General features: G+C 41.6%; 1 protein-coding gene and 1 long non-coding RNA gene across 4 annotated transcripts in view; both read left to right on the top strand.

Annotated features, from left to right (window-relative positions):
- CAPN8 (calpain 8) overlaps window positions 1-1882 on the top strand; it is a 29071-nt gene extending 27189 nt beyond the window's left edge. Inside the window, exons 19-21 of the mRNA XM_072332217.1 lie at window positions 108-224; window positions 808-866; window positions 1750-1882. Of these exons, the coding sequence (XP_072188318.1) occupies window positions 108-224; window positions 808-866; window positions 1750-1773 (200 nt within the window). The 3' untranslated portion in view covers window positions 1774-1882. The remainder of the gene's footprint in view (window positions 1-107; window positions 225-807; window positions 867-1749) is intronic.
- Window positions 1883-14286: 12404 nt separating this feature from the next.
- Window positions 14287-23642, top strand: LOC140250501 (uncharacterized). 3 transcript variants are annotated; one of them, XR_011903186.1, is made up of 6 exons: window positions 14287-14424; window positions 15029-15102; window positions 18633-18886; window positions 22423-22504; window positions 22852-22928; window positions 23038-23642. It is a non-coding gene; the product is annotated as an uncharacterized lncRNA (long non-coding RNA). The 3 variants fall into 3 exon arrangements; XR_011903185.1 differs by having other exon boundaries at window positions 14296-14361; XR_011903184.1 differs by lacking the exon at window positions 15029-15102 and having other exon boundaries at window positions 14290-14424.
- Window positions 23643-25276: the final 1634 nt, after the last annotated feature.

Below are 25276 nucleotides of genomic sequence, written 5' to 3'. Positions count from 1 at the left end.
GCTTATGTTGTGAAACAATGCGAAATATGCAGTCTGACAAAATGCTGTGGGAGAACTTGGCTTAGTAACAGCTGTGTCAATGATTTGCGTTCTTCCTATGCCTTCAGGTTTTGTGCTCAACAACCAGGTGCAGCAGAGCATTGCCGCCCGCTACGCCTGCAGCAAGATGACCATTGACTTTGATGGATTTGTGGCCTGCATGATCCGCTTAGAGACCCTGTTCAGTAAGTGTCATTGTTTATGAATCAAGGTGAATTCCTGAAAAAGTTGGGGTGTCATTAAATATTCGGTGTCTTTTAACTGTCAGTGTAGCAGCTCGCTTGGAAATGGGAGAGTGTCATTAAAAATGTGTCTGTTTGAGAAATCAGAAGAGGAATAGCAAATGCCTTCTGTCTGAACGACCATGGAGTGTGGGGGTACTCCTCTACTTTACAGTTATCTACACTCTATGTTCAGTGCTCTGGCCACCAACCTGTACCATCTAAATGGTTTCATTTATCCCTTAGAGTCCCTACTCAGGCCTGATTTACAGCTTTGTTGCCATATCAGATCAGATACTATTGCGTTAGATGCTGTAGCTGTCCTGCTGCCAACTCTCAGTTTGCTGCTATAGATGTAACTATTCTGCCCCATGAAGTGACATACAGATCACTTGTAAGAGGAAAGAACAGCTGTAGTATGCTCTCACAGAGCCAGTCTAGATTTGCAGTAGATCATGGCAAAAGGCCAGTCCTCTACATTTTGTCTGACTTGCCAATCTCTCTGTTCTACATATAATTATTTCTTTTAACCTTTTCTACTTTTCAGAAGTGTTTCATCTCCTAGATAAAGAGAAGAGTGGAGTTGTTCAGCTCTCTTTAGCAGAGGTGAGGCTGGTCAGATTAACGTACTATGTGGTTAAGCTACAGCAATGGACTGCACTAATATATTTCTTCAGAATGGCTCCTACAAATAGTAAACGTTCAAAGGAATGTTTTTGCAGCAAAGACTGTCAGCACAGAAGGCATGTCCAAATCATTAGAATGAATATTTATCCAAGATGAGTAAAAAGTAAAGATATATTCAAAATAGCTAAAGTTTCTTGAGAAGATGCTTACGCAGTGAGTTTCACTGCCTACTTATGGAGGGCAGTGGTCATTTCATCGGAAAACACACAGCAGGAAAATGTTCTTTTCTGGCAGAGAATGAAGTGAACAATATGCCAGAATTAGAAGAGACCTTTCTAGATGCCAGGTCTCTTCTTTTTTTTTTCCTATTGTTTCTAATGCAAATTTCTCCAGTTGAAACTGTAATAAAAGCAATCAGCTTGAGCCTTCCCCCTTGCAGGGTACAAATATATCTCAGGAAACAGAGCTGGAAGGGGCCCCAGGAGGTCCATCCAATTAGTCCTTACTGCTGAAGATTGGCTCAAAGGGAGGAAGATGGCTAGGAACCCCTGTGACCTTCAGTCACAGATAGTTAAATCTAGCTGAAAGCATGCATTGCTAAATCTACTATTTTTCAAAGACCATGCAGCTTACCCTGGAGAATAGGTCATGCCTCAAAAGAGGCCCTGTTTGCAACGTCTGAAGCCAATCCAGGCAAAGAATTTCCCCAAAGTTTGACAGCAGATGGATGCTTCACATGGAGCAGATTACAACGCAGTCGTGGCCTTTCCAAGCCTACTCTTCTGGAGATGTTGTGTAGTGCCTTGGTGGCACACCGTGAGCCTCACAGATGGTCTGACTGCTTGTTCTGCTTCTCCCGCAGTGGCTGTGCTGCACACTGGTTTGAGTTGAGATCGATGAATTCAGCAGAGATCTCCGAATGCAGAATCACTCCTTCAACTTCTCCCTGCTACAGAAAGCAGAGAAAGAAACTTGTTTTTATTACTGGCAAGTTATTTTAGTCCACAACAAATGATTTCCTGTCAGTTAAAAGGTAAATATATTCTTGAACAAGACCCCAAAGAAATAAAACAAACAAGGCTAGACCTTCCTTCCATTACATCTCCGTCCCAAAGAGTATTTCTGTGTGTCATACTGAACTGTCACAAATTCTGACTTAGCACAGATGGGCTGGGGGAGGTCTGACTTGTAACTGTGCATCAAAATTCAGCAGAGTTCATAAACCAGTACAGGAGCCCACAGAGAGAAGCCTACACTCATAGACATGCCGACATTTGTGTTTCTGCTTTGGCTACCTCTGTTCCCAGCCAACTGTCCACTTTGACTGCCCACTGCCTGCAGAACCTGGGGTTAAGAGTGTGGAAGCAGAAGATGAGCCGCTGAAAGCCAGGAAAATGGGGCATGAACACAGCCTCAGGCCTGAGCAGGAAACTAGGCAAATATGACATGCCTCCACAACTCTTGTCTCCATAGAATCATTAAGAATGGAAAAGATTTCCAATGTCATCTACATCAGCTGTAGATCCATTGCACCCATGCCCACTAATCCATGTCCCTAAGTGAAACATCTCCATGGTTTTTACACATCATTAGGGATGGTGATCCCACCGACTCCCTGGGCAGCCTATGCCAATGTACTGCTCTTTCTGAGAGGAAGATTTTTCTTGATATCTGTCTTACAGGAAGAGGAGCAGGGGCGGAAGGCCATGGGCAAGCTAGAGCAGTTACTTCAGGTAAAGTTGTCTCCTGTCAATTCTTGTCCATAGGTGTATTTTGATGCCCAGAGTTTGGATATGGAGTTATAGGAGATGAGTGATGCGAGCACAGAAGCTCATAAAGGCAAGCACAAGGGGAAGAATATAAAGGTGTATGTAGGGTGTTGCGGAGCTTGGGTGCATGAGGAATGTGCTGATGTGGCTCATGATTCACAGAAGAAGCCCACAGTCACTGGATAACCAATTCATTACATCTTCTAAAACATTTATCCCTTAAAAAAATCCCTCTGTGTTTAATTTTGGGGTATTACGATGAGCAAGTAATAGCACAGTAATGCAGACAAGTTAACATAGCAGTCTTTATAGCAAATAGAAAATATTTCTGTAAGTTCCAGTAATGATCTGACAGAATGACATCTGTTTGACACCTCTCTCTGGGAGCTCCAGGCATGCAGGACTGTGTCCCCAGGGCAGACATGGGACCGAGGCTCTGCCTCCATCTCTCTCCAGAGCTGTGTTTGAGAGAGGTCTCTCTTCACACTGACTTGTTCCTCCTTCTTCTAGCAGGAATACATGCCTCTTGACAGCCCCTGAGCCTCACTTTGACATCTTCTAGCATCCCTTGTTGGTACTGGCTGCAACCACATGTCTTTTTGCGGTATATCACTCTACCTTCCTAATAAGTGGTATTCGCTAAAGAGAAATAAGTTCCTTTCAGTTCAGAACACAAAGTGAAATAGGCCAGTGGAGAACTGTAAGTTTTCCCCTGCTGTCTCTGTCTATATATCACTGACAATGACATGCACAGAGCTGCCATGGGTCACCACCACTTTCTTGCAGCAGACATTTACCTCCCAACCAGCAATGAATAGGTAGGTACCTCCAGCTGCCTGAAAGGCTGAGCTACCTGGGGAAACTGGGGTCTTAAAAACCTTGGGAATTTTCTAGCGTATGCTCTGCCTGTTTGGTAAGATGAACATGTCTTTCCCTGCCCTATATCTTGAGTATGCAACACGTCTCCTTACTCGCCATGCAGCAGAGTGAACTAACAGCTTGCAGCTTTGGATTTGCTTTCTGCTCACATGCACTATTCATGAGTTCATTCCAATTACGATCTCAGAGAGGCCTCTCTCAACGGAACTGGGAAAACTCATACATACACAGAAATCCACAGCATGCTCCCAGTTCTTCTCCCCTTACATCAAACAAGGTGCCCTCACCACAATAATTCTCAGTTATCTCATTGACTCTCACCCTGTGCTGCATGGACAGAGTGCTGCATTCCATCTTCCTTTATCTTTGGGAAGCAGGCAGCTCCAGAAGAGCCACATCCTCTTTCATTTGTTCTTTGAGGACAGGACTTGAATCCTGGACACCAACTGCTCAAAAATAAGCCTTTTTTTTGGCTCAAACACACGTCTGTTTTTCACCCAATGCATTTGCAGGAAGATGATTGCAGTACCATTATTTCCCTCATGCTGTAAGATGAACAAACGCCTGTGCTCATCAGCTCTATAAGTTAGTCTTGATGGAGCCGTAATGCTGCTGGCTGAAATGCCCACAGCAGCTCTCGTGACAGCAGTAGGGTTTGGTGGGCTGTCAGAGCTGGGGCATCCAGACTCCCTGCACTCTTGTGTACCTTGCTGCTTGGCCATGCTTCCCTATCAGAGCTGTGAAGCACCACTGGCTCCTGCTAGATTTGAGTGGGTCTGTCATGGGGAATTACAATGCAGGCAAGTCACAAAGGCTCATGAATTTCTGATGAATTCCCTGTCACTACGAAAACCTTGCTAAATGGCATGATCAGCACTTTACAAATGAAGTGGGGGAATGGAGACTCCCACGGACACTGCAATGGCTCCTCAAAGCTTTCCTGTCTGTCTCCACTTTGCTGTAGGAATGTTTTCAGCTGCACTGCAGCCTAGTGAGTTGAAAACTTGAGTTCTCTGCATTGTTCCTTTAAAACGTGATTCACATTCGACTGATTTTAATCGTCTCGTGCTTGTTTACAGGAGAACTTCCCACAAGTATAACTCCTACTACATCTGATTCTGACACCAGCTTTGCACCAGCATAAATATCTGCATGAGGTGCAAGGCAATCACTGTGATTTGGGATTCTGCCTTTGAGCTAGAAGTATAGAAAGAATCAACCTCATCTATGCAGCTTTCTGCCTCCTGCTCATCCTCTCAGAATGGGAGATTTGCAGAAGGATCTCTACTTTCACACCACTGCAGGCTAATGATCAGATTCATGGCTCATGAGTAGGCACAGAAGGTGTGCTCCTCTTCAAGCTCCTTTTCATTCCTTCACTTCAGACAATCCCACTGAACCTGACTCAACGCTGTGTGGTTCTTCATTTCCATACAGCTCAGACAACCTGGCAGGCCTGGAAGTGCTGAGATACTGCGAGCATGTTTTTCCTTTCCATCTTATTGAGGATGCATCCAAAATCCCAGCCTGCTGTTGTTGTTATCCCAGCTTAAGCTTATGGGCTGAAAATTCAAATGAAGTTCATAAAAGCAAGTGAGATTGTGGGTGCAAAAGGAACCCGCATTCCAAAGCTTTTGAAGTTTCTCCGCCACTAATGATGTCCCCAGTGATAGTTAATCTTAAAGTAGTGCCCTGCTGCTGCCTGACAAGCTTGTTGCCATGGTGTCTGTCTCTCTCTGTATAACTGGCACGTACAGCATAAAATCCTCCCTTCCTTTAATAGAGCAAATTACTCCAGTTGTTAGAATTGGCCGCTCATTAACTCCTTCCTCTGTCTTGGAAAGCCTTGTTGTAGCTCTCACCTGAAATGCAGGATCCCATCAGCACAAATCACTGGCTGTGGGCAGGAGGGCTGGCTGGTGTGGATTCTGGGAGGGATTGGGCATACCAGTGTAAGATGGTGGCACAGAAAATAATCTGTAGGAACAGTCCCTGGAGGTGGACGAAAGAAGCACCTGAGCAAGTGATGGGAAAACATCCAGGAAGAAGCAGAATGAGTCAGCTTTCAGCAGTACAGGAGCAGAATGATGCCAGGAACTGGAGAATAGTGTTTCTTCTTTGGTTCTTACTTCTTTCAGGGAAGAAGACATGCATTTTCTTCATCATACACTGGGCTGACTCAGAAAATCAAGTGCTCTTCTCTTATTTGGAAAACTCTGCAGACAATACTGTTTTAATCTATTCACTCAGCACTAACTGTGTGAAAACTCCATCGCTCAAGGGATGATTCATGTATTTCTTCTAATTCAGTTCCTATTCATACAAAGGAGGAAAAAAAAAAGCAACAATGCTTTCTTGAAATCCAAACTAGCTGCTCTACTTCTCACCATGATCCCTCAAGCAACCTATGTTGCCTAGACTAGTTTAAATGGGCTGTCTTGGTCTTGATCTTCCTGCCAAAGCAACAGTGAGGAACTTCTTATTCCATCTTACAGCATTTCAGTTGTCCTGACTTTTCCACACCGCTTTTTATATCCTCTCTCTTATTCTCCTAATTACAGAGACGGTCACATTTGTATCTCCACTATATGTTCTAGTTTGGCTGATGTGGTAAAATGTTCCAGCATTCCTCTCTTTTCATTAAAACAAGGAGGGGGAGGGAGGAGCTCCAGACAACCTGGGCTATCAGTTGGGTTGTGGAGTGGGACATGGCAATCTTTTCTAGAGTTTCACTTGTGCTGCCTAATTCATACCTAATTCACCTAAATTCACACCTGTCTTCTGTGTTTCTTTACTCAGTCCTGTAGCTCCATGGGGACATCACTGAACTTCCCCCAGGGATGGCCCTCCCTTGGCAGCGGCACAACAGGCTCTGCAGAGAAAATAAGCAGCTTCAGCTCCACTGAGGGTCTCCACTTAGACATAAAAGCAAAGCAGCTGATTTATTGCCAGGAGCCCATTCTCTCGTTGCCTGTAACCCCTCTTGGAGATGTCAGGCTACTTCTTGGCCAGCTGGAAGAAGAAGAATATAGAACATGGCACTGTGATGTTGCTTTAACTACAAAATCATCACTGCCTTCTTCATTATCAAAGGAAATCCTTTTGACACAGCCTAGCTATGGACAGCACAGGATTTAGGACTTCCAAAGATTTTCACTTCTGTTTCTTACTGTCTTTGCATGATTTTAGCATGTCAAGAGTAGGGCTATGAAGAGTCTGGAGCACAAGTGTGAAGGGGGAGCAGCTGAGGGAATTGGAATTGTTCAGCCTGGAGAAGAGAAGGCTCAGGGGAAATGTTAATTGTTCTCTATAACTGCCTGAAAGGAGACTGTAGTGAGGTGGGAATTGGCCTCTTATCCTGGATAATAGTGACAGGGAATGGCCTTAAATTGGGCTAGGGTAGGTTCAGGTTGGATATTAGGAAAAACTGGCACAGGCTGCTCATGAAGTGTTCAAGAACCACAGAGATGTTGTACTGAGAGGCATGGTTTATTGGGTGTGGTGGGAATAGGCTGATGATCTTAGAAGTCTTCTCAGCCTTACTGATTCCATGATGATCCATTTTTAATGCCATCAGTGTAGGCTTGACCAGGAAAGAAAACCTTTCACTTAAGACTTGGTACCAGCAAGGCACCTGGCACACTCACTAAGCTAACTAGCTTGCATGTATTTGCTAAGCCGTGTATGTTTTCATGGGCTGTAATCATAACTTTGGACTGCTGCGTAATTTGCCAGTGCATGTGCCAAAGCAGATAGGAATCCTCAGTATTTTAAGAGGCTTTGTGTCTGATGCAGTTTATAGTAAGTTGTATTTTAGAAGCTCCCCATCCTTGTCCATTAATATTTAGTGAGTCGGGATGAAGAAATGCAGGGTTGATTTAACAGAAAGCTCTTCTCCTTCAGTGGTGGAGCAAGGCTAAGTGAACCAGCTCAGATACTGTTGGGTCTTCTCCTTCTCTGGCCCCTGGTGGGAAACTCCTGTCTCATGTAGAAGGACATTGTGTTGTGTGGCTGCTTCTGGGGAAGCCTTGGCTGGGAAATGGGAAATGTAAATGCAAAAAAATCCAGGAAAATATGCTTGGTTTCAGAACGAATCAGGAAAGAATTAATGAAACAGAAGAAAGGAGGTTAAAGTAACATGAGGAAATGACAAAGGAGCAATCTGGTCTCTAATTTGTAAAACATCTTCAGTGAAAGTCCTGAGAGAAAGCACTCTCTGAAGCAGCAGTTGTGAACTTAATAATAACGAGCATGTAGTTGATTTCAGCAGAGAGTGTCAGCCTTCTGCAAGTTAATTTAATTGTAAGTCGTCTTGCTTTTGGGTTGGAATTTTTCTTATACAGTGCTTTTACAGGGACTGATAATGTTTGAATTTCAGACATGCTGGTCTGGTGCATGGGAGCTTGAAGGAGGAATTATCTGCCTGAATTTTAGTGCCCAGACTGACAGGTTCACAAACAATAAACAAACTTAATGAAGAGAGACAATACATTTTGCAGATCATATCCCGCCTCATATGGTAACACCAGTAAAGGGGGAAACTGGGACTTCAATAATGGTGTGGGTCATACCAAGGATTTCCTTGTGTTCTGCCAATAAGCAGACAGATTCAGCCTTCAGACTGAGTAGTCTGATGTTCTGTTCTCCTTTTCACTAGTGACTTCCAGGGCAGAGCATGTACCTGCTGTACTCACTCGGACTGCCACCACCTGAGTTTAGAACCTGACTGAGGACCTCAGAGCTCAGACTTGCCTGTGTCCTTTTGCCACCTGCCTGTGGGGATGCCTCAGACTGGAGGTGCTGCATTCCTTTACGTGTGCAGAAATATTTTAGTTTTGACAGTTTTGGGCATCTAGCTCAGAACTGAGGACAACCAGGTTCCAAGTACAAGGTGTTTTCTTAGAAAGAAGTCCTTTGAGATGTTCAGTCCCAGATACACATCACAGTATGTCTGCAGCACATCAGGAGGATACTGTTCCTTTTGAAATGAAGTGATAGAATGCTTCCACCCGAAATGTGTCCATGGGGAACTTGTTTCTCCACCTCACAATCTCTTCTCACCCCTGGTCATGTAGTGGTTTAAGAACTTGACTAGGATGGATGCAAGAAGCTTTGTTTCAAACCTTTCTTTTCTGCAGATGATTCAAATCAGCATCTCCTTTCCCCAGGACAGGCTCTACTACCTTGCCCAGTGGTGGTCTTAGAGGAGATGCCCCTTTCCACTCCTCGTCTGGAAGCTACACCACTGCACTAAATAAATGCAAATACTCAATAGCAGAAAAACAGAAAGCCAAAGTGAGAGGGAGCCCCACTGGAGGTAAAGCCTCTCCATAGAGCTGGGTAGCCTGAGGTCTGAACCCCAAAATAAGGGCTATACCATTTTGGAATGTAATGGCACTTCATAATGTTGATGCTCTGTTGTCAAAGGGTGGGGGTGGGGGGAATGTGTCTAAAGACAAGATACTTTTCTAAGTGCCACACACTGGACATGTCTTGAAAAGTCAAGCAGTTGTCAAATTAGGACATTGCTTCTCCAAATTCCTATACATTGAAGAGCCACAATTTTTACAGATGTCAGGAGTATTATTTTTCCATTTCAGTTTTGTCTTAATCCAAATGAACACTTCAGCTTTGGGATTTCTGTAATTTTAGAAAGGATGTGTAAGGTAGCGTTGCCCAGATGCCTTTATTTCATTTAAAAATAGATGGCAGTATAATGGTAATTGGCTTAGGGATGCTTGGAGAGGAAATATTTCCATCCCTGAACTCAGGATCGTTACATGGATGGATGGAGACAACTAAATCAGAATGGAAGCCTGTCTGAGGATGTTCACTTAGAACTAGAATGAACCTGATCAGAACATTTGCTGCATTGAGCAAAAAGCAAACTATGTGTTTTGATATTGGTTTTGGTGGGTTGGAATATTCTAATAAGTGTAGTAAATTATGTTACATGCCATTGGAGTGGTCAATAGAGAAGTCTAGGAATACAGTTCATTTGGAGTCATGTACAACCAATTAAAACACGATCAGACCTTTAAAGTATCACAAAACCTAGACAAGACTTTGCTGCAGCGTTTTCAACCTGCACTCCCCGAACATTTACTTCTAATTAATTTTCTTAATTGCATAACAGTGCACTTCCTAATTACACCTGGGGAACCGGTCTTGGATTGTAACAGGGTCTTTATCTATTGCTTGGATTGTTCCGGCTGTTGCTTTATCAGCGTACTCCCCAGCCTAATTTTGTACCAGCCTTTATGTCTGTGAGCACAGACTGCTTGGGGAATGCTCGACAGATCCTTCAGCTGATGCAGCTACATCTCCAAGGACCAGATGGATACCCTTATTCACACTGAGATACTACTTGAGCAGTGCCATTGAAATCGATGGGATGACTGCAGAGACACTTACTGCTTGATGTAAGGGTTTTGTGAAGAGCTCATACAAAGAACAGCCAGAGGAAGCAGTTCACAATGCACATTCACAGTTTTATTGGTCCTACAACACCCAGGAGGTAGACTATGCGTTCTTGAGTGCTACCTAATTTGGAGACATAAGTAAGTCCTAATCAACAGATGGCATACTACTGAAACATCGTGCACAGTCAGCACCCAAAGTAGTCATTTCCACATGATGCTGACAGAAATGAGCAGCCCTACACTCCCAGACACCTCTGCAACTCTCCAGCCGTTGTGGCAGACGTACACAGCAGTGTAGACAGGCACAGAAAAGTAATTACAATCAAGCAGTAAAAAGACATCAATCCAAAATCCTGGAGCGAGGAATCTGCTTTTGTTTCTGTAGGAATGCATGTCCCAGTGCTGCCAAATATTTTGGCTGGGCAGTAGCGTGCTTTGTTTCATCCAGATATGCATGTGACAGAGGGTAATGCATTTTATAGTGAATTCCAGGTTTTTCAACAGCACCAATGTGCTTTAACATTTCCACCTCTGAGAAGAAGCTGAAGTCTGGTTCCTTTTTGCTCCATTCTCACGTTTACTGAAAACACCCCAGCTTTTCATAATAGTGTTCTATCATCTTCTATTCTATTTTATCATTTTTTCCTCCTTTATTTTCACATTTTGTAACACCTGACTGTTGAGCCAACAGGTTTACTAGGAGCTCTCCTAAAAACCTTTGCTTCACCTGAGGAGAAGCAATGTTCAATATAATACCGAAGAAACAAATTTAAACCTGATCAAAGTTAATATATTCTACAGAATATCAACTAAACAGTAGAATTTATTATTGCTGGATCCTGCTGCTGGGCAAGGCATGACAAGTGATCAGATACTGTGAACCAGTCTTGGCCAGTTACTGAATTGGCTGAAAAAATGCTTGACCAGTAAAAATAACCCTAAAGCAGAGGATAACTTGTAAAGGGTAAGTTGCCTTTTCCTATGAAATAAAAATAAATTACTAAGTGCCAGCTTGAAGACTCTAAGATATGCAGTAAAAATATTTTGCATAATCTCCATCTTTAGCAATAGTGAAAAACCTCTCTGGATCTCAGGCTCTGTCCCTAGCCCTCCCGCAAAGCACTGCACTGGGACAACCCACAGCTCTAACCTTCAGATCTGATGATAATGGGGACCGTGGTTCCCAGATCACCCGAAAAAAATATCTCCTTTGTATGTCCTCTTTCCTAGCAGCTCTAGAAAATTACTTTGGGGATGGAATAAAAACCCTTTAGAATTTTAAATAGATGTCCTGATAGAGACCAGTCTCAAAAGGGAAGAATCTAGGTGTCCAAAGGGACAAATACTTTTATCTGTAAGCACGTTTCTTAGTGAGGATAATTACAGAGGCCCTACAGCTTCCTTTTCATCTGGCTGTTTTAACACAGCAGCACATAGCTTCAGCCTGAGTTTTGTTCTGTTGCCCATTTGAGAGACCCAGATCTGCGAGACGGATCTGCTTTCAAATTGGATATGACGTGTACCAGGTGCCGCATCCATGAGCACAGCACAAACAATGAAATCCAAAAATTGCCTTTCAGCGTTGCTTGATTAGCATTACTATAGAGCAGCAGCAAGGTCTGCCCAAGCCTCAGGGCACTTGCTTTCTGCAGTGCACTTCAGCTTGCACTGCCAGTGGCTTTCCAAGCATTGTAATTTCTAGGAGTGTGAATAGAGTAAAGCAGCCTGCAAAAGCAAAGGATGGCTGATGTTAGGACAGCGATTGGGAAGTTCAGCTCTCTGTGTTGCAATAGACTTGCATGATTTTGAGAAAAAAATCATTTCATCTCTCCTGGAGTCTTCACTTCCCGGACTTGTAGAATCATAGAATGGCTTAGGCTGGAAACTAAAGATCATCTATTTCCAACTACTGTCCTTTCTTCTATGGCTTGTCTCTCCCATTTCCTTAATTGAGATCTGAACTACTGTTCGGTCTGCATTTCTGCTCTAGGTTCAGTTAATGTGTTGACATGCTGGTGTAACATGACCCAAATCATCAAGATGAATTGATTATAGAATCATAGAATCATCTGAGTTTCAAGAGGGCTATGAGGGCGGCACTACTGGCTCATGTTCAGCTTGCCTTCCAGCAGTGCCCCCAAGTCTTTGGCAGGGATGAAACTGAGGTTACACCAAATAAAATAGGCACTGACATTTTTTGCAACCCGGACCCTGAGTGACATCTTTGCTTTAAGTAAATTTGCAAAGTATAAATTGTTTGTGAACTCAATAAACGATTCCCCCAGTGATGTAGGAGGGGAATAAAATCTGGATCACACTTTTCAGCGTTTTATAGGAGTGAGAGGAATAAAAGGTGATAAAATGTGAGTTATCACTGAAGTCACAAGTCTGATACTAAAGGTCAGACCGGCTAATAAAACATTCATTCTTGCCCGTTCAGACTAGGATGCTTTAATCCTTAAAATATCCTTGCTGAATTTACTCACATATGCCAGTGCCCATGGCTAATTCTAAAAATAGGAATGATGCCTTTCAGCTTTGGACATCAGTTGAACTACAAGGATCACAACTCATATGTGGGTTAACTCCCTTAACCCAGAGTGACTGACTCAGTCTGATTTATCCTTGCCGAAGTGTTCTCTGTTTGATTGTTCATATTCTAACTATCTCTATTTCTTTCGTACATATGGAATGTATTATGTCCCTTCCTATCCTGAATGCAATGCTTTCTCTCTCTAAATAGACATGGGCAGGTTGCAAAAGCTACACGGTATTAATTTCACTGATGCTGAACTCTAAATCAGAACTAATTTCTAAGCACTTGTAGATAATTCTGTGAATTTGTTTTTAAGAAGAACTCCATCAAAACATACCAAATAGGTATGGACTTTTTCATATAATAGCATAAATCTTATGATAGTCAAATTTGAATATAGTAGGGATATGTATATTTTTCTCCTTAGAAAAAAAAGAACACATGCAAAATGATAGGGAGACTAAAGAAACCTAAAACGTCATTTAGAATAAGGAATTCCCCCTGGCTTTCCAGATGGTTGTACCTTTTATTTTCACCTAAGAAAAAGAGGTGCCCTTGACTTTGGGTTCAATATAGTCATGCTGCCAGTGATTTCTACCCATGGCTGCCCTCTGGAGCTTTCTTGCAGGGACCCTTCAGGAGGTGCCAGTAAAACACTGATAACAAGCAGGGACTGTGCATGGCACTTCCTTGCCTGAAGTGTGGGTGACAGGCATCTCCAGCTGAGTCTTCCAGATTTGCACCCCATGGCAATGAGCCTGAGCTGGAGAGCCATCAGCCAGACTCCTCTCCAGAAGGACCTGTGGTCCTGTGGGCAGGGTAAGCATGGAACATGAAGACAGATAAGCTGCTAGAAATTCAGAGGCATGGTATCAAGGAGCGTTATTATGCTGTTTTAAGATTATAGTGCTGTGTTTTATAAGCAGCCGACTGTCACAATGAAAAACGTTTACATTTTGAAGCATAAACAGAGTCTTTTTTATTGCTAGCTTGAATCCTATACCTTTGCAGTGCCCCAAGGCCAATGTTTCATACTGTTAATATATTCACTTCTTAGTCCCATTTTATTTATTTTGCTTACTTGATAAACATCTAGCATGTGTACCTGACCTGAGCAGCACTAGGTACATTTTGATTGGGTAAATTTAATGAACCGTGGGAGACTGGGAGACGAGATCAGGAAGTATTTGAAGATAGTGTTTAGATTTCATCTGGTGTCATGGCAGCTGAAGTTAAATTCTGATTAATATAGTTCAGTAATAAGTAATTGTACTGACCTTTGATTGTTGATAGTTTTTCAATATATATCAGGAGTCAGATAAGACTGCAGAGGTATAACCAATGGACACCACAGGGAGAAAACAGAGTGAGGGTATTATTGCATTACAAAACGTGTGTGCTCACTATTTAACCATGGTTCTTTCTACCACCTACCCTCGGGCAGCCTGAAACTAATAAACCTATCATCTGGAGAAATAACATAACACTGATTATTACAACATCGCTAAATAACAAATTTTAAGTTAATTATATAGCATCCTAATAAGACCAGCTCTGGTTGACTCCTCACTTATAATCATAGAATCATTTGAATTGAAAAGGACCCCTAAAGGCTGTAGCAGAAATACTAAGTCATGGCTTGAACCAGTGATGGAGCACCTGGTGGTAATACAAGGCCAACCCAGTGGAGCACCAGGTGCATGCAATGCTCCTGAGTGAATGGAAGGGCTGGAACACTCCTTCCCAGACCTCATTTAAGGGACTAGGGGGAGACTGCAGCCCAAGTAAAAGTCCTGCTTTAAAAGGAGTACAAAGGGAAGGCCCCTGCAGCCTTGGGAGCCTGGGCAATACTGGACACTGGTGCAAAGGTGGGCTTTGAAAATAATAAGCACAGAAGTTTCTACTGTGTGAATATGGCCTTGAGAAAGAAGGTATGACTGTTGCTTACGGCAAGAGATCAAAACAATTCTTCTAGTAGGTTATTTGAAGATGGGTATATGGGATTAAATGAAAGGTATGAGAGACATTAATTAATACAGAGTATCCAGTGATGGGTGAAACAGTTGCAAAGGGAAAAGACCTTCACAGTAGAGTTTTGCAAAATGCTAAATGTGAAGACAAGGAGAAAGGGGGGCAGGGTTTTATTCTCTCTTTCTGTTTGGTTTAAGGTTTTCTGTCTTCACAGCAGGGGGCCTGCTGAAGCTCTGCATCTGAACATGGGGAGATTTTCATTGAAATATAATATAGCTTTGAAGGAAACCCAAAGCACTGCCTTATATTTACGGATCTGGTGCAAAGCATAGGAATAACAGGCTGTGAGAACGGCCATGGCAACCAGATAAGATACAAAGAGATTCTAAATCCCAGTGGCCCAATGGATAATAATGCTGGAGGCATATTCATGCTGTAATTTGTATTCAAAACCTGAATGCTACGCAGAGACCATTTCTTGTACCTAGAATTCTGAACAGACCTACTAAAAGTTGTGGTTGGAAGTTAACAGACAGATGTGATCTCTTATCCCTTAATATGCAGGCTGAGTCAATTCAAGGTTTATTCTTCTCCAGATAATATACAGCAATCTAGAAGAGGAAGTAAAAATTGCAGAGGTGAGTAAGGGAAGATGATTTGCTTTTTCTTATAACATGGGAATTAGCAGAAAAGACATGAAATTATTAATGGAAATAATTGAATGGAAGAACATCTGCACACAATATGTAATTGAATTTTGTACCTCCTTGCCACGGGATGTTTTGGTTATCATAAGTAAAAATGGGCTGAAGAAGCAATTAGACAGAATCAGGGGAGAAAGGTCTCTCATGAGCTATTAAGCTCCGGCAAGCAGGAGCAGCCTCCAGAAATCCCTAAATTAGTGACTCTCAGTAGAGTGAGGAGACAGCAGGGAAGGAGCGTGCTATGCTTATTCTGTTCCTTATGCTCTTTTCCTACAAATCTTTTATTACTCAGACTCAGAGACAGGATGCTGAGCTAAACAAGCCTTTGCTATGACCCTGTGTGGCTTATCCTCATGAATTATACAAAACCCAATCCCATACACGCTATGGATGCAGTTCACATCCATGCAGAGCGCTGGCTTCTGGCCTTGCAAATTCTACTGAATATTTGCAGCGAGAATTTAAGGAGAACCTAAGCAGCTGAGCTGATGGGTTCATATGATCCCATTTCACCCCACCTGGAATTACATGCTGCCTCTTCTGTGAGTGTTCTTTGGCTTGGGTGTAATTTGATATACAATTAGTCAAACATCCTCTCCTACGATATCTGTCCTGTTGTGAACAATTAGCGTTGCATAAGGGAATACATTCTGAGGCTCCAATCTCGAGGATTCCTGTCAATTTACATTGAAAGTGTTCTTATAAGAAAGAAGCAGACAGTTCCAGCTGGAATTGAGTGGTAGCAGCTACAGATGCAGCCACACACCAGCCCACAGATGGTCCATTTCTTGCTCATATTCTTGGCTTTGCCTGCTTAAATTATCCTTTTATTTTCATGTAATTTTTATGTAAGTCATGGAGTATGCTTAAATGTCCAGGAATACACTTCTCAATATTTCAGATGTGGGTTAAGACCACAAGTAGGTCTCTTAGATACCCTAACATGCGAACCACAGGAAAGGAAAGCTTTGGGACAGTTTCTTCTTGTCAGAGAACAGGGGGCAGCTGGTGGAAGGTTGAACTAATGCTGATCCCTGGGTGGCTGGATGGCCTGAGAGCAAGTCATCTGATGAAGGGAGGATTTATATCCTCTTTTTGCTTCTAACATGGCTCTCATGGTGGTGAGTTTTTCTCCACATGAAAGCTGCTTGTGCATAGATAGGTGTCTTACAAACCCTTGCAGAAATTATTTCTTGAAAATATGTTGAATTCTTCTAAACTTGCCCTCAACCAGAATGATATGTTCTGAGGGAGAGCCAGAAGAGGTCCTTGTATTGGTGCTTGGAGCTCATGTGTTGGAAATGCTATCAGATGCTGTCTTTCCTTAGCTTTGTAAAGCCGTTTAGCTGTGTTCTGGAAGTAATTGGCTTTTAGTACTCCAGCTAATCAGATCCCTTCTTGGTTTACTCTGAGCTAATTAACTCTCATCTTTTCAAATTATTCCCAGTGCAGCTGATCACCTAAAGACCTCTTGTCTCTGCACAGCAGCTGCTGTCCATCACTGATAATGTGAGACATCCTCCTTCACGAGATGTCTTCCAAAACAGAACCAGAGCAAAGTGCTGAGCAGTGCTGGAGCACTGCACCAAATAACAGGCTTTTCTGTAGCTGCAAATTTTTGCTCTCTGGGGAACTCTGCCTACTATTCTGGACGATGTTTTTCTATTATACAGGCTGCAAAATGTTACCAGGAAACAAGACTCCATGCATGTGGGACAGCTCAGCTTGATTGAGCGTCTTTGACCTTCAGTGCCTGATGATCTGTGTGTGGTAAAAGACTACAGCACTACATAGGGTACAGAATGTGACATAATTTTGCAAGCATGAACAGAACCACTGGGTTATACATTACTGTGCTTTTCTGCACCTCTGAGGCAATGGTTCTAATGAAAGGAATGGTTGAAGTAATTGAGGTTGTAAGAAGGAATAAAAGTCATAGAACAACGTTAAAACACAGGAACTGTTCTTTCCAATACTTTTGTAAATGTCAGGCACCAGCTAAACATCAGCTATTTAGTGCTAAAAGATATAATGAAGTGGGCTGTTCTTCAGGAAAGAGAGAGCCAAAGCCAGTCAGTGAGGTTGGGTTAAACATGCTTATGAATACCACCCCAGGAGCTACATATATCCAGTCAGTTGTGAATGTGTTTAATTCCCCAAAACATTCAAGAGTCACAGAGAAGCTAAAGAAGTTGACTGTCTGAAAAGCTTGTGTAGACTTGCTCTCCCTGATCCTAAAAGAAAGGCTGTGATGTTCCTGTGTTATTAGTTCAACTGTAAGATTCATGTTCAGCATTATGTAAGGGAAGGTACAAGGAAATATTATTCTTAAGTCTTTTCTTTGTCAAGGAACGATGGCATCCATTCATGGCATGGTTTCTCTCTCTGCCCAGTTTGTTTTGGAGAATCCCTTCTTACCTTTTTGTGTTACACTTAGTTATTTATGCATATTTTATTTAGCATAAAAGCCCTCAACATTAGAGTCACCAGGTCTGGAATCAGTTTCTGATCAATCCCTGACACCAAACTCAAACTTGTAGAAAGGGTCCCTTTGCAAAGCATTCCAAAACTTAGATCTGAACAGCTGCTGCAATCCGGAGTCTGAAATTTGTCTCTGGATCTGAGTGTTGCAGCATGGCCTGCAAATCTGTCCACTATTAACCTTCCAGATGGCAAGCTAAGGAGACGTACTTCAAGAGATGGGTGTAGTGAAATTTTAATTAATAGTCACTGACCTTTAAGAGCTAAGCGTATCAGTCTATGAACTGTGCCAGATACCACAAATGTCCCAGGAAACTGCAGGCACTGGCTGGAGTGTTGGCAATAGATATAGGGCACATTTGCTAATGCGTCTACAGCTGTCTATCTCAGATTTGAAATGCTGTTTATCTACATTTCTCTTAGATAGCCTAGCACCTTCTTGCAGATCATGCCATAATGCTTGGACAGTTTTCAAGTCCGGATTGATCAGAGTCTCTAAATCTGTCCTTGAGATTTACTTGTCCCAGGACACGCATGGGAAGCTAATCAACTAATTAAGGTTAAACAGATAGAAATGTGAGGTGATAATTAATTGGGAGGAAATTTTTAATTGTATGTTTTTCCTTTCTTGCTTACATCTTTCTATTCTGTGTGATCTAAAGGTCCACTCATGGAAGTAGTTATTCTTCACTGAGTTTCGCTGTTAGATTTTAATGATGAACTTGCTAACATTACTGTTTCCATATGCCTGTGAATCTTGGCTATGAGCATAAGAGTACTTTGAACTACTGCTAGCAAGCAACACCTTCAGCTTTTCTCTTGAAGATGTTTAGATCATTTTGCCATTCTCTCTTGTCACTACAAGCTTCCTACATGTCCAACTAAAGAGCTTTTCTAGTCTAACTCTTCAATCAGACTCTCAGTGAACCCCCTGGGATTTCAGTGACAGATAATTTTATTTATTTATTTATTTTTTGCCTCAGGATCCTTGTTTGGAGGGAATCAGCATTTTCTTCATGTTTGATATGGCCAGAGTATGTCTACATACAGAGCCATGCTATCTGGATGAGTGAGGTGACCTAACACTCCCACCTTTAGAAACAGCTGCAAATCCTCTTGAGCAGGCCAACATAATAAATAGTTTAGATGTTGCTTTACTTCAATATTTTCCTGGAGCTGATTCAAAGCTGCATCTTACCACACATCTTCTGGACGTGTTGACTACAGCTTTTACAAGGTTAGTGATTCTTTTTCTTAGAGTTTTGTTGATAGATACATGCAAACCACAAGGAAGCCATAGGCACTACATCAGTCTTACTGTAAGCGCTGGTTTGAGTGTTAGGGCTGGTGATCAGTGTTGAAGAGAGAGGACTTCTGCCGTTGTGCCTGATCCTACCTGTTGAACATTACAAAGAACCAGTGAACACTTTGGAGTATTTGGCTCCATCGTTGTAATTTGCCTTGCACATTAACTACGTGGTCCTTGAAGATGCATTCTCACTAACTTGGTGGCCTGTAGTACACACTCCATCATGGATGCAAATTTCTCAGATAAAGTAGGTGTGACTTGTACAGTGCCTTGACATAATGGATACCTGTACCAATTACATCTAGCCTATTTGATAAAACAGCTGGAGGCAGTCAGGATCACTACTTGAGCTCTAGACCGGTAACTAGTTAGAAGGATCTGAATGGAGAAGGTTTCCACAGTCATTTAGTCTTACCCACCAACCTTTGCCCGGAGAAACTGATCTATAGTGAGGACCAGGGTATAATTAGATTTCCACCCCCACAACTTCTGAATTGTTATGACTCAGTGTGGCCAGTTCAGCTGAACTGAGTTCTCCTGCTGTTTAGGGATTCGACTAAAGAAAACTCATTATATGAATGCAAAGTAAAATGCATTATGAATTGATACAGCAGCCTTTTGCACAACAAAAAGGAATTAATAATTCCTGGCTCATCCAATTGTCTTTGTATTTAAATGGTTGCAACAAAAAGAACACTCCTGTTGTAAAAACAAATTCATTTAACCATACCAGTGTGGAACTGCCTGTTTACTCTATTCAAACATAAAAGTCTTGTTCTGTGCCATAAAATTCAGTCATACAGTTTTTGAAAGGAAATAAATGGTCTGACTACTGAGCTATTAAAATCCTCTGCTGCAACACAGAAAAATATTCACATACACACTGAGTATCCTCATAGCAGTGGGAACTGGTATTTCTCAATGACCTGGAGACTTAGCTCCAAGTCTAGGAAAACTGCAGATCAGTTACAGGGCAGAACCCTGGATCTCATGGCCAGGGAGAATATGATCTTCATTAGTTACTGCAGACAAAATAGAAAATATGAATAGTGAGAAAGGTAACATTTTCCAACACTGTGAGTGAACCTGCATGTCTTTAAATTTTGGTTCTTCTATCTGTGATGTCTAGAAAATATCTAACTATTTTCAAGCTTAACTAGAATAAGACCACTCAGATGTATATAAAGTCATCTTTTTGCTGTCTGTGTTGGGATTCACATTAGAATGTGAGAATGTGGGGAAGTGCTTTCAGAAGTTATTTGTAGAAGTTAGTGAATGCTATGTGCATAATGGCATATTTTTGAAACTGGGTATGAGTTATGATTTCTATTTTATGAGTATTCTGGGCAGCCTGATCTAGCGCTTGATTTAGTGGTTGGCACCCTTGCCCATGGTAGGGAGCTGGATCTGGTTGGTCTTGAAGGTCCCCTCCAAATCAAGTCGTTCTGTGAAATACAAAGTTACTTCCTTCTGATCTTTTCTCTAAAGAGAAAATCAGGAGCTGCTCTTGCCTGAGATAAAGTCACTTCAATGGAAAACTATCACTAAGCCATCACTGTTCTTTATAATTATTTTCTTTCACAGCAAGATTTTTCTCTACAATTTACAACTTCAGTTTTAGTCTGTTCAAATAAAGTATTTCAGCATAGATGAAAATAAAATGAGGATTATGCTATGGAAAATTGACTTTTATTATCTCACAGATCAACTTTCCCAGAGTTACTGTTAGATGTTACATTCCTCAACAGTTTCAAACAGTGTGGTACAAGCATGACAGTGATAAGAGGCAGATCTGGGTAACAGTCATAGAACTAAATCTTCTCTAATCTTCTCAAGTGTAAATCCACTTACTTCAGCCATGTAACTCTAGAGAGTGATTCCAGTGCAAGAAAACAAACCAGAGCTTCACTGACTCCTTTTTTGTTTGTTGTCTTCTTTACAGTTTTACCTGGTAGTTACAGCACAGTACAGATAAAGTAAAACTGTTATTGATAACTTCAGCTAGGACTTTGCTGTTTGAAATACCAGTATCTGTGATCAGGTATAACAGGTATAATGATCAACAGGACTTTTGTGAGTATGAATGGAAAAGCCTAAAGGTTTCAGTAACAGTCCTTTTACTACTGAGAGGAAAGACAAATCCTCATGAATTTCAAAGGACCTGTGATCTAAGTCTCCAGCAGACAAGTAAAGCTGTCATGGCAAACCTGCCCTTACTTGGATAACAGTGAGAACCATGGAAATGTGGAATCCTAGAATGATTTGGGTTGGAAGAAACCATAAAAATCATGTAGTCCAAAATCCTCTGCCTTGAGCAAGAGCTCCTCTCACTAGACCAGACTGCACAAAGCTCCATCCAGTCTGGTCTTGAACCAGGGATGGAGCATCCACGGCTTCTCTGGGCAATCTTCTTTCAGTTTAAAGCAGACACCTTGTGTCCCGTGACTGTGCTCTCTGATGAAGAGTCCCTCCCCATCTTTCCTGTAGGCTCCCTTTCAGTAATGGAGCACCACTCTAGAACTCCATAAGGTCTCCTTGGAGCCTTTTCTCTAGGCTGAACAAACCCAGCTGTCTCAGCCTGTCTTGTGGCCCTCCTCTGGACTTGCTCTAACCAGCCCGTGTCTTTCTTGCACTATGGGGGCCTCAAGAGAGTCAGAATACTCCAGAATAAACAAACTTCTGAAGAAAAGGAAAACCTTTCTATACCAGGATAATTAACCCATTATTTTTTCTTCCATGCATGCTGTTTTTACACATAGAATGGCTAAAACATTGTTTTCCTCTTCCATTATTTAATTACACCTCCCTGCTAACTTTTAGGTATACTGACTAATTTAAAACACAATGTAAAGAAGAAATGAAGTTGACAAAGATAGTAATTTTCTACGTTCACGTGGAAATCTGAGTCTGGACAGGGAGCAAAGGCTGTGAATTAATGCTCCCATGGAGAAGCAGCTGAGGAGAATCACATCATTTGTATTGTGGAGCACAGGTGGCAATGGCTAGGATGTTTCTAGCTTTGCCCCAGCAAGCGAGGACTGCCAAAAGAGGTGCCTGGGATGGCAGGGGAGCTTGAGGGACATGGACACAACATCGGGCCCACTGCTTGCAGAACAACTCATAAATTCATCACCATTGTTTTTTGGGACATACTCGGAGCAGCCCATAAATTGTTATGACTAAAATTGTTCTAGTCAGCATGGCAGTCAGTTAGCATTAAATCACCATTGTATATAATCGCGAATGTAAAACCTCTTAATCTTTTAAAAGGTTTGTTCTTTTGACTAGTAATTTAACAACCTTGTAAGAATCTGAGATATAAGAGATTTCTGGCAGAGAAACAGAGGAGAGGTGAAGAAAAAAACATCATGTACTTTTCTGAATCTACCATAGTTTCTAACTGCATTTCTAATGAATCATGAACTTTGAGATGACTTATCTCTTCTTTCTTCAATCTAATCTAGGCCTTGACACTGTGATTACATCTGTACAGAGACCTGCTCCCAGAGACATGCTTTTGTTGGATACACAGGATTTCTTTCTTGAGTAAGATACTATACATATGATCAGGATTTCTGTGTGATGTACATGCTCTGTTGCATTTGTTTTCCATGTTCTAGACATGGTTGCAATGACTGTGATCATCATTATTTGCTGAGTAACTTATTTTCAGCACTCCCTTACATTTCTCTTGGGCTCCACTTAGTTTGGGTTTCTTACTGGCAGATCATATCCTAGAAGCTTGACCCAAATCCCAAAGAAATAGATAAGAATATTTCTTGGGCCTTGAATAACTGAGAATCTGGTCTGTTGCCTTACCTCAGCACAGCTCTGCTTCTCCTGGCTCAGGCAGCTTTCAGTTTTGCTTTTCCTATGCTGATATTTTTCCTCAGGGAATTCAGGAAGTGTTGCCTAGAAACACCTGTGTCTCAGAAACAACAGAATTACAGCAAAATAGCCACAGAATCAGGTATGTGCAAAAAGCCCAGCTGTTCCCACCAAGCTGAATTTGAGGAGGTAATTCACATAAATATATATATACTAATCAAAATGCTCTTCAATGATTTTCCTCCTTGCAGGTTTTTAACAGCAGCTTGCATCGCCCACGAATTTACTAGTGAACCTTACAAATCTAATAAGTGCCAGTGCATTAGTAAAATATTCTGCTAGCTTCTGGATCGGTATAAGTAAAAGTTTTAATTACTGAAATTATGCAGTTGTAAAAGTAATTTAATGAAATTATTCTTCCTATTTGCATTCATGGGCTCCCTGTATTCAGGCATTGTGAGAAGTACTAAATTGCACTGAGCTGTGGTAGAATTACTCTCAGCCATGTAACTCTGCTGAAGGAGCGTGCATGCTAATGGCTTCAGCTCTGAGCAAAACCAAACTGCGGGGAAGTACATTCAGCCCATTGTAAGGAGGATTAAATGTAGTGTATATCTTTTGAAGTCATGATCTTATGTCTTTTTTTGGCGGACCTATGACCTTGGCATAGATAAATCATTTCCACGTGAAGCTAAGAGGACTAGTTTCTGGTTCCGGTAAAGTCCTTAACATAGCAGCTTTTGCATTCCCTGGAGCAGATTGCGTCCCTTGTAAATGAAGTTTTCTGGATGATGCCTTAATTAAAGTGCATTCTCTCTAATCTGAACTGATGTCTGTTTATTTCAAAACCAATCATTTCATTATGTTTTCCTCTGCTAAAAAATCTTTCCTGCCTGAATGAGACTGCAAGCTTTTAGGGGCAAAGACCACATGTAATGAGATAATAATATGTTTACTAAATAGTATACTCGGAGGGAAGTTTGTGATTGCAATATTGACTCAATGTTTGTGATTCATTTTCAGGTATAGATGAAATTTTACAGTTTATCCCACATTTGCAGTCATAAATAATCTTTGTTCTCAGATTCATAAATAAATCATCAGCTGAAATCCATCCTGCCACCCAAATGGTCTCAAATTCTCTCTGACTCAACTGTGACAGATCAAACAAGAACTCCTTGAATCAAGTCATTTGCAACAAAATTTCTCATATACAGCTCCTCTCTTCTGCATAAGCTTTGTGTATGTGAAAAACTGCAACAACCTCTGTGGATCTTCAAAGGCACTTTTTCTAGAAGTGATAATGTGGACTTTCTAACTTAGAACATCCATCCCACACCAACTTGATGATGAACCCTGCTATGACAAATAAAGTTAATTGGACCAGAGGGCAGCAGTCAGCCAAGGAATGGTATTTGCTGCTTGCTGATATTCAAAATGGGCAAAAAGAAAAGTACTCGTTTCCTAAAGTTGAAGAAAATCCAGTGAGACTGATAGTGTGAATAACAAACATCATAAAGAGCAAATGTGGCTGAGAACTGTGAGCTCTTTCAAGATGAGGTCAATAAACAGCCAAAAAGCTGTGATTCCATGATTCCAATTCCAAGAAAGATGATAGAGTTACCTGAGAGGCCTTCTAGAATCTGTGAAAATATGACAGCAGCAATTAGGAATAAGAACTGATAGGTCATCAACTCAAAAGCATGACAGAACAGCCAATTGTATATGAGAATTTGTGAAGTGTGGAAAATGGAGAGGGGGGAAAAAAGACAATAATGAATTCCTGATGGCTGAGCATAAGGCAGCTAGGGATTTTACTAGGAGCATGTAGGGAGTAGTAACTCCCTAAAAAGACAGCACTGGAGCTGGTGGCTGCTGTCACCTAACATGGAGTAATCCTTTTGGGAAAGGGTCAGGCTTCTCAACAGCAAAAGCAAGCCTTGAGATTTGTTGTTCCAAAGAAGAGGATTCACCTTCCAAGAGAGGACTGTCCATTTGTTCCTGTTTTTTCTTTACTGGCACTAGTCTCTAGTAGCTTGAGCGGGTCCGGATCACAGTTAAGAAAGGATTCTTACATCAGAAGAAAAAAGGTCAGAAGGAATCAGTATATGGAAGCTGAAATTTGAACTGGATAGCTGAGGATCTTATTTCCACATGGAAAGTAATTAACTCATTTCAGCAAGCTGCCACAAGATAATCGGGTGTGCTTATTGAAGCATAGGTTTAGCCAAACACCAGTACTCTTCAGCATACAGAACATACTGGGCTAAATGAGAGGTGGTCAGTGACATTTAGAAGGTCTGATTAAATGAAGATAAAGTTAACATTACATTCTGAGAGCCTATAATCTCAAGCCATTGCCATCATCACCACTATCCATAGTCCCAGCCATGCATGCTATATCTGATGCTTTGTGCACTAAAAAATACGTTAATGTTGCTACCCTGGAGAAAAAAGTTTGTATTTCAGTTTGTGCTCTGCACTCTGAGG

This window comes from Excalfactoria chinensis, chromosome 3 (genome assembly GCF_039878825.1).
Source record: "Excalfactoria chinensis isolate bCotChi1 chromosome 3, bCotChi1.hap2, whole genome shotgun sequence".
Classification (NCBI taxonomy): domain Eukaryota; kingdom Metazoa; phylum Chordata; class Aves; order Galliformes; family Phasianidae; genus Excalfactoria; species Excalfactoria chinensis.
This window is presented reverse-complemented; position numbering and strand designations above follow the sequence as displayed.